The sequence below is a fragment of the Mesoplodon densirostris genome, chromosome 8, assembly GCF_025265405.1.
Source record: "Mesoplodon densirostris isolate mMesDen1 chromosome 8, mMesDen1 primary haplotype, whole genome shotgun sequence".
NCBI lineage: Eukaryota > Metazoa > Chordata > Mammalia > Artiodactyla > Ziphiidae > Mesoplodon > Mesoplodon densirostris.
Window position 1 is genome coordinate 3,646,724 of NC_082668.1, and position 12,474 is coordinate 3,659,197.

Here is a 12,474-nt window from a genome sequence, read left to right on the forward strand (position 1 = left end):
ATGAGCTTACGAATTGAATCAGTGCAATTCACCGTCCTTAAAGAAGATGGATATCACAGAAACAAGCTTTTCTGCCTCACAAACTTCACCACTGGAAGGATGTTCGGTGCATGACCCACGGTGCATGGATGCATGCTTTCTCCTCAAGCTCTCTGGTCTTCTAAAATCCTCTCTCTCTCTCTCTCTTTTATTTCCTTAAGACTTCTAATCCACACTTTCAGGGCCAAAGTTCAACTTGATAGAACATAGGATATAAGTCATTGTTAGGCTTCAATTTTAGTGAAACGCCAGGGAAGAGATGGGAAAGAATTTGATGGCATGTGTTGGGGAAAACACTCTGATTTGAGAATTGTACTTTCGATTCTTTATGAGCACAACCTCAGCCAAGCATAGCAAAGAGTCTCTTTGCATTTTAATGTGTTTCCATGATCCTGTGATCTCACCCAGGAGGAATCCCCATGGGCACTGGTTGGATTATTGCCTGCCAATGCCGTGACTCTCCCATAGAAGAGTCTCAGTAGAGAATGACCGGTGGGCCTCCCTAGGAATATTTCAAGATGAGAACAGCCTAATTTGTTGATTTTTTTAGCCTTAGGGAACTCATGTTCTCAGGTGAACTTGGGCTAACCCTTCTAATCTATCTGTAAGTGGAAATTTCTCTGTAAATGTGTACAGGGAAACCCAGGGGGACCCAGTCTCGCCCAGGTAAACCTGGCTCTGACCGTGGTCATAAGCCGAGTGATGCAGAAAGGAGCAACACCCTTGCAGAATTCATTTCCAGGCAAGGAATGTTCTGTTTCAAGGATTCTGATCACTTTTGTTGGTTGTAAACATTCTAGCTTTTGGCACTGTATCTCTCTGTGAGCCAACTTGGTTTCATAATGTCGGCTAACAATACTCCTCACAAACACCAGCCCCCACTGGAGGAAAATATGCAGCTTTCTGCCATATTTTACGAGATGGACGCGCTTGGCCTCACTGATGTTCTCTGTGTTCTACATGTTGGCATGTGTGCCTGGGCTGTGGGCACACATGAGGAAGCCCTCTGCGGTTGTGTATGTCTCACTGTGTTTTCTGTGCTCCACTGCAGTTCACGTAAACAAAAGGGATATCATCTTTCTTTTGGATGGATCGTTCAACGTTGGAAAGACCAATTTCCCTTACGTGCGGGACTTTGTCATAAATGTAGTTAACAGCCTTGATGTTGGAAGCGACCACTTCCGTGTCGGTTTAGTGCAATTTAGTGACACTCCAGTGACGGAGTTCTCTCTGAACACCTACCAGACCAAGTCAGATTTGCTAGCTCACCTGAGGCAGCTGCAGCTCAAGGGGGGTTTGGGCCTGAACACGGGCGCAGCCCTAAGCTATGTCTATGACAACCACTTCACCGAAGCCGGCGGCAGCAGGATCCGGGACCGAGTGCCGCAACTCCTGCTCTTGCTCACAGCCGGGCAGTCTGAGGACTCCTATTTGCAAGCTGCCAATGCCCTAGCACACGCAGGCATCCTGACCTTTTGCGTGGGCACTAGCCAGGCCAATAAGGCAGAGCTTGAGCAGATTGCTTTTAACCCGAGCCTGGTGTATCTCATGGATGATTTCAGCTCCCTGCCTGCTTTGCCTCAGCAGCTGATTCAGCCCCTAACCACTTATGTTAGTGGAGGTGTGGAGGAAGTGCCACTCGCCCAGCCAGGTAACGCTCTCCGACTGCTCCGGGCTCCCTCGTCCCCCCTGACACCACTTTGGCAGGCAGATGGCCCGATCTGAACTCCAGAGCGTGGCAATAAGCTATAGAAAGATGATGGGCTCTCTTTGGTTGAAGGAGTTTGAAGGGGGGCTTGAGACACTGTACCAGCAAGCGTAGATGCTCTGTCTAAAGGATGTTTGTTCATGAAAGAAAGTCTAGAAAATCCAGCTTACGTTCTGTCCTGGTTATCCCAATCTTGATTCAGAAGCTTTACTTATTTATTTTTTTGCCCCAATACCTCTGAAGATTCTGGTGAGCAAATCCAGATGGAAATGGGAGAAAAACAGAGAAAGAGAGAGAGATGGATTCCCTTTCATACATGAGTATGCACTGGGAGCACTGAAAAATGGAAAGGATTTTCCTGATATGATATTTTTATGTTACAAATCTGCTGTATCTAGAACATTATTTGTCATAAACCCAATGAAGGCTGTATCTTTATGTGATGGCAAAATGGTTTCCAAAGGAAGTCTGGATGATGATGATGACTGCAAATTACTAGGGTGATGAGATACAGACTCATAGATCTACCAGTTGCTGACATCACAGATGGGTAGCAAGAGAGATCCCACTGAAACATAATCAAAATAGTTCTAAGAACCGTGTGTGCCTAAAATAATGTTCACATGACATGCTGTACCCCCCCATGTCTGTGTTTTCTGTTGTCTGATCACAGCAGATTGGAAATCACTGACAGAGATCCTGACCCACAGACCGATAATGGACACTATTTGGGGCTCTAACCCATAAGCTCAAATTTAATGAAAAGAGAATCTAATTAGAGCATGTCTACATGTCAGGTGGATAACCCATATCAGCATTTGTCACTAGAGACAGATCAATTTTTAAGCAGAAGAACAACAGGACCATATTTGCAATAGTTCTGTTTATAACAATTTGAAAACACTGTCTGGTCTCCTAGAGTGGTTGCCACCTGATATAAGAACAGGACCCTCTGGGCTTTTCTTTGGCCTGCTTTGTTGAGGAAGCATGATGTTAGGTTGGGCAGACCCATCTAGTTGTCCTAATCCTGTGCATAGATGAAAGGGGGCATGTGAAAGACACCTGGTGTGGGTTTTCTCTTCCCTTGCTGGTGCAGTGATCATCAGATGAATTTTGTGAATTCCCATTACCAAAAGCTGGTGGTTCTGGGCTCAGGTCAGTTTGGTGCCTGTTGTGTTCTTGTCCCTCACTCTGTCCTAACTCTCTTTCATTGTAGAGAACAAGCGAGACATCCTGTTCCTCTTTGATGGCTCAGCCAATCTCGTGGGCCAGTTCCCTGCCGTCCGTGACTTCCTCTACAAGGTCATTGATGAGCTGGATGTGAAACCTGACAGGACCCGGATTGCGGTGGCTCAGTACAGCGATGATGTCAGGGTGGAGTCCCGTTTTGATGAGCACCAGAACAAGCCCGAGATCCTGAATCTCGTGAAGAGAATGAAGATCAAGACGGGCAAAGCCCTCAACCTGGGCTATGCCCTGGACTACGCACAGAGGTACATCTTTGTGAAGTCTACTGGAAGCCGGGTCGAGGATGGAGTGCTTCAGTTCCTGGTGCTGCTGGTGGCGGGAAGGTCATCCGATCGTGTGGACAGGCCAGCTCTCAACCTGAAACAGAGTGGGGTGGTGCCCTTCATCCTCCAGGCCAAGAACGCAGACCCCGCCGAGCTGGAGCAGATAGTACCGTCCCCCGCCTTTATCTTGGCTGCAGAGTCCCTTCCCAAGATTGGAGACCTTCAACCACAGATCGTAAACCTCTTAAAATCGGTGCAAAATGGGGCGCCAACACCAGGTAAGGCATACATAGAACTTCTGGTTGCTTCTGCAGCTCAGTTGTCCCATGCTTGAGTTGACGGTAGGCGGCTGGCTCCTGGTCTCCGGGTAGAAACCCTCCTTGGGTTTCCAAGAAAGATAGGTGATTTCTGCAGGAACAATGGAATATGGCTTTTCTTTCCCCGAGGTGACTCTCTAACTGCTCTCTAGGGCAAAACAGGAGAATCAGGGTGATTATTTTTAAGGGCATTAGAATATTTTGTAATAAGATACATTATAAAGATTTAGCTATATCAGTAGTTAAAAATAATCCTTTTTTTTAAAAAAAAAACACACTGTTTTTACTATATATATAATAAAAGCCATATAACACGGTTACATTAGAGCTAAAACAGTCTTCATCTCCATATATTTCCCTGATTTCTTATTTTAAGTGAGTATCACTGTGTCATAGTTCATTCTCTGCATTCATGAAAACCATAAAGCATGAAGAGAGGCAGGCACATTCCCATTATAAACGCTGCATTAAAGTTTCTCAGTACTAATCTTTGTTACCATGACTTCATGCTTAACCACTTTGCATTTGGTGATAAAACTGCAGCAAAAAGAGTAATTAATTTCACATATAATCCCTTTGATTGAAAATAGAGAATCTAGAGCTTCTCTACATTGACTGTTGTGCACGTTTGCTGTGGGTTTTGGGTTGTAACCTGGACATCTGGGTTACATTTCCCCCCATTTATCTGCTGTCACTTGCAGTACATCAGTCGAAACCTCTCATCTATAAAGTGCTAACGGTTGTGCAGACTCCGCCGACCATGTCTCTTTCCCTGCCCCCAGCATTTCTTCTTGAGTACAACGTTGAAACTTAACAATACTGTTCAAACATGGAAAAGTTCTAAAATAAAAGGGCTATCTGTATGTATTGGTGCATCCGTTTCCTAATCCTGCTTTAATAAATTATGATAATTTAAGTGGCTTAAAGCAAAATGAATTTACTATCTTAAGTTTTAGAGGTCAGAAACCCAAAACCTGTTTTACTGGGCTAAAATCAAGGTGTCAACATGCTTGCTTTCCTTCTGGAGGTTCTGGCCATTTACCCACTTCCTTATCTTTTCCAGTGTCTAGGGGCTGCCTGCATCCTTGGTCCATGGCCCCCTCCTCCATCTTCAAAGCCAGCAGATCTTCAAAGAAGATCTTCTCCTATCTCTGGCCTCTTGTTTCCATCCTTACCTCTTCTCCTTCTAACTCTAATCCTCTTATCTCCCTTTTATAAGGACACTGCGATTGATTACACTGGATCTACCTGTATAATCCGGGACAATCTCCCCATGCCTCTAAGCCTTAATTTAATCACACCTGCAGATTTTCTTCCATATAAATTCCAGGGATTAGGAGTTGGATATCTTAGGAGTTATTTGGTCCACCACAAATTGGTATGAAATTATCCCTACTGTGTCCCGTGTGAGTCACAGAGGATGTCTTCCTTCCAGTTTCAGTTGAAAAGGATGTGGTGTTTCTGATCGACGGCTCCGAGGGTGTCAGGAGCGGCTTCCCGCTGTTGAAAGAGTTTGTCCAGAGAGTGGTGGAGAGCCTGGACGTGGGTGCGGACCGGGTGCGTGTAGCTGTGGTGCAGTACAGCGACCGGACCAGGCCCGAGTTCTACCTGAATTCCTACATGGACCAGCAGAGCATCGTCAGTGCCATCCGCGGGCTGACGCTGCTGGGCGGGCCAACCCCCAACACCGGGGCCGCCCTGGACTTTGTCCTGAGGAACATCCTGATTGGCTCCGCTGGAAGCCGCATAGCAGAAGGCATCCCCCAGCTCCTCATCGTCCTTGCGGCCGACAGGTCTGGGGATGATGTGAGCGGCCCCTCGGTGGTCCTGAAGAGGGGAGGGGCCGTGCCTATCGGCATCGGCATCGGGAACGCTGACATCACCGAGATGCAGACCATCTCCCTCATCCCGGACTTCGCAGTGGCCATTCCCACCTTCCGGCAGCTGGGCACCGTCCAACAGGTCATCTCCGAGAGAGTGACCCAGCTCAGCCGCGAGGAGCTGAGCAGGTTGCGGGCATCTGTGGTCCCTGTAACAAGCCCGGGTAAGGAGTGGATTCTTTGGCTCTTCATTCCTTGACATATCTGGGGCTCCTTGTTTGGACTGTGGGTTACAAAGGATTCTCAGTTTTGTTTCCTCAGCTGTAGGGAGTGAAAACCAGAGTCACGCAAAGAATCAGGAACCACGTGGGCTCGGTGCCAGAAATGGCTTGGGGAGATGCTAAGATTCATGTTTTTGGCCAAATTCAAGTCTCAAGGATGGGCGTAGGCTTGGCTTTCATCTCAGACCCCTAATTCTGCATAAAGGCTCTGTATAGCTAACTGAAGACAGAGGCCATCTAATTGATAGTTCCAGTTCAATGCCGGGTCCAGGCTTTCCCTGGTCGGTCGGTCCAGCTGGCAGCCTCCTGTGATCGAGGAGGGAGTTCGACCACAGGTGGCCTATCAAGCTGGATCACAGTCTCTGAAATATTTCCAGAGCCAATGTGTGAAGATTGCTTTTGAATTTGCTTGGGGCAGAGAAGTAAGTGTCTTAACTGGCAGGAAGTCCATCTGGCTGTTATGACCTCGGCTTATTCTATGTCCTCCTTCCTGTTCCCCTCTCCTAGGCCTGATACAATGAACTGGAAAGTGGAGGGAACCTTACTTGCTCAGAAGGAAGGGGGCTCAGAGAGACACCCGCTTCCAAAAATGCCCACAAAGGGCCTGCCCTCCCTGGACACTTGGGTGGGGAGGTCACAGTGGTGAACAGGCACATGCATCCTCGCTCCTGTGTGGTTCACATTCTACAGAACCATCCACATCAAGGCTTGGGGAGGGGAAAATGGGAAGGGCTCGTGGGGAAGGGGGAGGGAAGAGTAAAAGCAAGTGAGAGAAAAGTCGATGCAGGACACAGTGCTGTTCGGGAGGGTGAGGGAGGGAGGGTGACCAGCACGGTGCTGCAGAGAGGATCCCTTCCCCTCGCTGATGTCCATGCAGAGTGCAGCCTGCCCTGCAAGCCTTCCCTGGAATGTTCTAGAGGGCTTGCCATCAAATAAATTTGGGAAGGCAGTGGGATAAATGAAGTGAGGGTTTTTTGGTTTTGGTTTTGCCCTAATTGATATGTTTTGTGTATCCCCAGTACAATAAGGGAACACAACGTTTCCAAAACTTGTTTGGCTGTAGGAGTCCTTTTTCTTTTCTTTCTTTCTTTTTTTTTTTTTAGTTTTTACTTTATACTGGAGTCTAGTTGATTTACAGTGTTGTGTTTGTTTCAGGTGTACAGCAAAGCGATTCAGTTATACATGTACATATATCTATTATTTTTAAAATTCTTTTCCCATTTAGGTTATTACAGAATATTGAGTAGAGTTCCCTGTGCTCTACAGTAGGTCCTTGTTGGTTATCTATTTTAAATATAGTAGCATGTCTATGTCAATCCCAAACTCCCAATTTATCCCCTGCATCTATTTTTACGGGACATTGGAGGTACTGGTACTCCCAAGAAGGCACTTTGGAAATGTTGTCATCATGTGTGTGCAGCTTACTTATACACAAGCCTATGTTTCTACAACAGTACGACTCCTGGTCCATCAGCTCTCCCGCTCTTCAAGATGACTGTTTTCTACCTTCTCCTTCTCCTGCTTCTTCTACACGTCTCCTCCCTCCGCTTACTCTGAGCTGGTGACCCTGATTCCCATTTCACTGAGAAAATACAAGTAAATCGAAAAAGAACTTCCAGAAGCCGTACTCGGTCTGTCCCAGCATCAGTGTCCATGTCTCGGCTGCCCTCCCGTTACTTGGAGGAACTGTCCCTGCTTCCCTGGGCAGCCTCACCGCTTCCCTACTCAAGGGTGTCACCTGTAACTCGCCTTCTCTCTCCTGCATCATCAGTTCTCTGACGTACTGGGTGATTCCATTCATGATACAAACGCAATGCCTTTTCTTTTCTCGTAAAAACTCTCCCTTGATGCCCTGCTCCCTGCTGCAGGAGTGCTCCAGGCTCCTTTATAAAGTGTTGCTGTCTACAATTCTTCTCTGAACACACCCTAACCTGCTGTTTGCTCTCCCTGCTCCACAGAACGTGCTCTGGTCAAGGTCCCTCCATCTGGCAAACCCCAGTCGTCAGTTGTCGGGCACTGTCCCCCTTGACCTATGAGTGTCACCATCTGTCACAGGTTCGATCCCCTCCTTCCCGAAACCCCATCCCCACTCAGTCTAGACCTGGCTCCTGTGTGTCTAGGTTCTTCCTCCTGCTGACTTACTTTTCCTTTTGCCCTTTGCTGCTTCCTCCTCTTCCCTCTGACTTGTAATCCCTGAGATGCCCAGGACTCTCTCCTGGGACTGGTATTCTAACTCCAATAGTCTGAATTAGGATACCTTACCAGTCAGGTGGCAGTTCTCTGACAAATTGGGAGGCCGTTCATGAACACTAAGAATTTGGTGCCAATGAAGCTGAAGCCCTATGATAACGTTTGATTCACAGGTGTCGGCGGCAAGAGGGATGTGGTCTTTCTCATCGATGGGTCCCAAAGTGCCGGCCCCGAGTTTCAGTACATCCGTACCCTCATTGAGAGGCTGGTTGACTACCTAGATGTGGGCTTCGACATGACCCGGGTGGCGGTCATCCAGTTCAGCGAGGACCCCAGGGTGGAGTTCCTGCTGAACGCCCACTCCAGCAAGGACGAGGTGCAGAACGCGGTGAGGAGGCTGCGGCCCAAAGGTGGGAGGCAGATCAACATTGGGGGCGCCCTGGAGTACGTGTCAAGGAATATCTTCAAGAGGCCTCTGGGGAGCCGGATTGAAGAGGGAGTCCCTCAGTTCCTGATCCTCATTTCTTCCGGGAAGTCTGATGATGAGGTAGATGAATCGGCAGTAGAGCTCAAGCAGTTTGGCGTGGCGCCACTTATAATCGGAAGGAACGCAGACCAGGAGCAGTTGGTGAAGATCTCCCTGAGCCCTGAATACGTGTTCTCAGTGAGCACCTTCCGGGAGCTGCCGAGCCTGGAGCAGAAACTGCTGACACCCATCACAACCCTAACCTCCGAGCAGATACAGCAGCTCCTGGCCAGCACGCGCTACCCTCCTCCAGGTAAGACTGGGCGTTTCTTGTTCTTTGTTGTGTCTTCTCGAAAAAACATAAAAAATAACAGGCTCTAAGGCCATGGTGCTCACAAGTAAAATTAAAATAACAGGACACCTGAGATTGAACCAGCTGGATCTATTGCTTGTGGCAGGGAGGAAGGACACACACGCTGGTGAACCACAGGGCATCACAGCGAGAGGGTGTTAGGAAGGGCTTATGATAGGATTTGAACTCATCATAGATGATTTTGTGGAAGCCTTGAGGAAATGGGACTTTGCCCCGGATCGAATGCTGTCGAGAAGGAGTAATTTTATAATTGGATATCTTACCAAATGTCATGGCTAAAGCTGAAATTGATACAGAAGCAGTAGTCATGCCTATGATCCAGGATGGGGAGTGTCTGGTGATTTTTGTTTTCTTTTTGTCAGTGTTCAGATATGATCAGGGCGTGGCTGTCTCTGATACTGATGTTCTGTGAAATCTTTTATGTGCCACTGGAGAATCCAAGTCCTGGCTGTGTATGCCTGGCCAGCTTTTCTCTTTCTCAAGATAAATGGTTCAATTTCATGACCTGCTCAGCTTTTGCTGTGCTATGTTTCCACGATAAGTAGTCAGTGATTTATGAGGCAAATGTTGAATTTGTTGAGAGGCAAGATATGAGCTATTTAATAAATGGCACCCAAGAAGTACCTAGAATTCTAATTAATAGGAAGCCATGGTTCATCTTTCCTAGGACTTTTGATTAATTTATAGTTAAAAATGGATTCATGCAAAGAAAATAGGGGCATAATAGTGAAAATAAAAACTTTGTATAACTGCTAGAGATATGTGAGAAAAAGAAATACTATGAATTAAACACCAGGAACGATGGTGGGGCCTGCTGGAGCGAGTTGGGATTCTCCGGGCTGTCACTAGCTAAGTGGTGGCCTTGGATGAAGTGAGGGCCTTTGTCCTCAGCTATCTCTTTTCTTGCACAACAAAGATGTTGATCCTGGTGATCTCAATCCCTTCTGGTAGTAACAGTTCATGATTCATAGATTCTGGTAACCCAGGATTCGTTTCTAAGTGCTATTTATATTTTTGAAATGAGTTGTAACCCAGACACCAAAGCCAAAATTAAAATCCAGTAACCTCAGAAAGAGAAAGTTTTGGAGAACTTAAAATATTTCAAGAAGCAGAAATTGTTTTGATGCAAAAGGCCCAATTTGTAATGATTGATTTAAAAAAAGCCTAGGCGATAAACACATGCACATCGGCTTATAATTTTCATGTTAATTGATATTATGGTGCAACATAGAGCAAAGTTCAGAAACGAAACCAGATGCGTGCCAGTCTTGTGGTGAGCTTTCTTTTTTCCTTTCCATCCACAGCCGTGGAGAGCGATGCTGCAGACATCGTCTTCCTCATCGACACCTCTGACAGTGTGAGGCCGGATGGCATTGCACACATTCGGGACTTTGTTAGCAGGGTCGTGCGGAGACTTAACATTGGCCCTAATAAAGTGAGGATTGGGGTCGTGCAGTTCAGCAATGATGTCTTCCCAGAGTTTTACCTGAAGACCTATAAATCCCAGGCCAGTGTGCTGGATGCCATACGTCGCCTGAGGTTCAAAGGGGGGTCTCCGCTGAACGCTGGCAAAGCTCTGGAATTCGTGGCAAGGAATTTCTTTGTCAAGTCTGCTGGGAGCCGGATAGAAGACGGGGTGCCCCAACACCTGGTTCTGTTTCTGGGTGGCAAATCCCAGGACGATGTTTCCAGGTATTCCCAGGTGATAAGCTCCGCGGGGATTGCGAGTTTAGGAATAGGAGACCGAAACATCGACAGAATGGAGCTGCAGACCATCACCAACAACTCCAGACTAGTCTTCACGGTTCGGGAGTTCAGAGAGCTCCCCAACATAGAAGAAAGGGTCATGAACTCCTTTGGACCCTCCAGGGTCACCCCTGCCCCTCCGGGAGTGGACATGCCCTCTCCCTCACGGCCAGGTATGAGCTGTGGTACCCGTGACTACAGTGCGGGACACCAATTATTTTTTTTAATTGAAAAAAAGCAATTAGCATTCATTTAAATAATTTTCTTCTCTCAGGGCTGTGGCTGCCATACAATTAGAAACTAAATACGGGGAAAATAATTGAGTTGAAATTGTAGGAGGAATAGAAGGAAATGCATCTCAGAAAGCACATGGTCATTGATTCTTCCATGAGCTTCCACGAGACTAATCGTAGCCCCATTGAAAGTTTCTATAAAAGTACATTGAGGGTTAGCCACAGACTCATTGGCTCTCAGAATAAAATGGCATCTTTGAAGTTGATCAATCCACACCCCTCCGAACATGATTGGAAGTCAGCCTCTCTCCTAGGTGGGGTCATGGTCCAGTCAACCCTCTTTCTTTGGACTGGTATCGTTGGGAATTTAGAGCTGTCCACCTACAGCTTTGACCTCATGCTCCTGGGTCTGAACTTTGGGGCTGCCAAGAGCAAACTGAGCCCCTCCACCAACCCACGTCTTTCTTAGCTCCTACCCCAGGGGATAGCCCCTCAGACATCTGGAGCAAATGATTAGGGTTGGTTTTCCATGGGGCATCTGCACTCCACTTAGCTCTTTCATGTCTTCCTTCTGTGCTGGTGGTGGAACATCTCACACTGCTCCGGATTCCCCTTCTCTCTACTCCAGTCTTGATCCCTTGATTGAAATTAGGGAATTATCTCCAAATGTCGTTGAGTTTCACAGGCTCCAACAAAGCTCTCGGCATGCTGGCTGGTGATCCTCCAAGAGTCTGCTTCCCATTTTCCAATCTGTTTCTCTCAGCCCTCCCTTTCCCCGCCTCTAGCACACCTCTCCCAACTCCTTCCAGACACTGTCATTTATTTTTGACCAGGAGGAAAGTGTGTAGTGGCATTTCCTAAAACCCCTGATATCACGGACTGTTGAATTCATGGCATAATCTCATTTTGCCCGGGATACCTGGAACTCAGTTCCACTGAGTTTTCACGTCTCCTTTCCTTTTGTTTAGGTGATTTATCATTTATCACCTAAACGTGTTTGGAGGACTGTGAATTCAGGAACTCTAAAGGCATGGAATAGAGCCCAAGGTGTCCACTGTGAATGAATTACAGGAATGCCTTATTTTAATCATTTTACATTTTGTGTTTTTGTTCTGGATATAGAAACCAAATTTCTCCTTTTTTTTTTTTTTTCATTGTAATCATCTTTAGAGAAAAAGAAAGCAGACATTGTGTTCCTGTTGGATGGTTCCATCAATTTCCGGAGGGACAGTTTCCAGGAAGTGCTCCATTTCGTGTCTGAAATTGTGGACACGGTTTATGAAGGGGGGGACTCCATCCAAGTGGGGCTGGTCCAGTACAACTCTGACCCCACTGACGAATTCTTCCTGAAGGACTTTTCCACCAAGCAGCAGATTATTGATGCCATCAACAAGGTGGTCTACAAAGGGGGGAGGCATGCAAACACCAAGGTGGGCCTGGAGCACCTGCGGCTGAATCACTTCGTGCCAGAGGCAGGCAGCCGCCTGGATCAGAGAGTCCCGCAGATTGCCTTTGTGGTCACCGGAGGAAGGTCGGTGGAGGATGCCCAGGAGGCGAGCCTGGCACTCACCCAGAGAGGTGTCAAAGTGTTCGCAGTGGGCGTGAGGAACATCGACTCAGAGGAGGTGGGGAAGATCGCGTCCAACAGTGCCACGGCGTTCCGAGTGGGGAGCGTCCAGGAGCTGTCGGAATTGAGCGAGCAGGTTTTGGAAACTCTGCATGACGCGATGCATGAAACCTTATGTCCTGGTGTGCCTGATGTTTCCAAAGGTAATGCCCTTTAGGTGCAT

At 47.3% G+C, this 12,474-nt stretch overlaps 1 protein-coding gene across 1 annotated transcript in view; it reads left to right on the forward strand.

Moving 5' to 3' along the window:
* COL6A3 (collagen type VI alpha 3 chain) overlaps positions 1 to 12,474 on the forward strand; it is a 69,446-nt gene that overhangs the window by 13,345 nt on the left and 43,627 nt on the right. The window contains exons 5-10 of the mRNA XM_060107382.1: positions 1,091 to 1,690; positions 2,964 to 3,536; positions 5,011 to 5,619; positions 8,040 to 8,645; positions 10,010 to 10,624; positions 11,855 to 12,454. Coding sequence (XP_059963365.1) covers positions 1,091 to 1,690; positions 2,964 to 3,536; positions 5,011 to 5,619; positions 8,040 to 8,645; positions 10,010 to 10,624; positions 11,855 to 12,454 — 3,603 coding nt within the window. The remainder of the gene's footprint in view (positions 1 to 1,090; positions 1,691 to 2,963; positions 3,537 to 5,010; positions 5,620 to 8,039; positions 8,646 to 10,009; positions 10,625 to 11,854; positions 12,455 to 12,474) is intronic.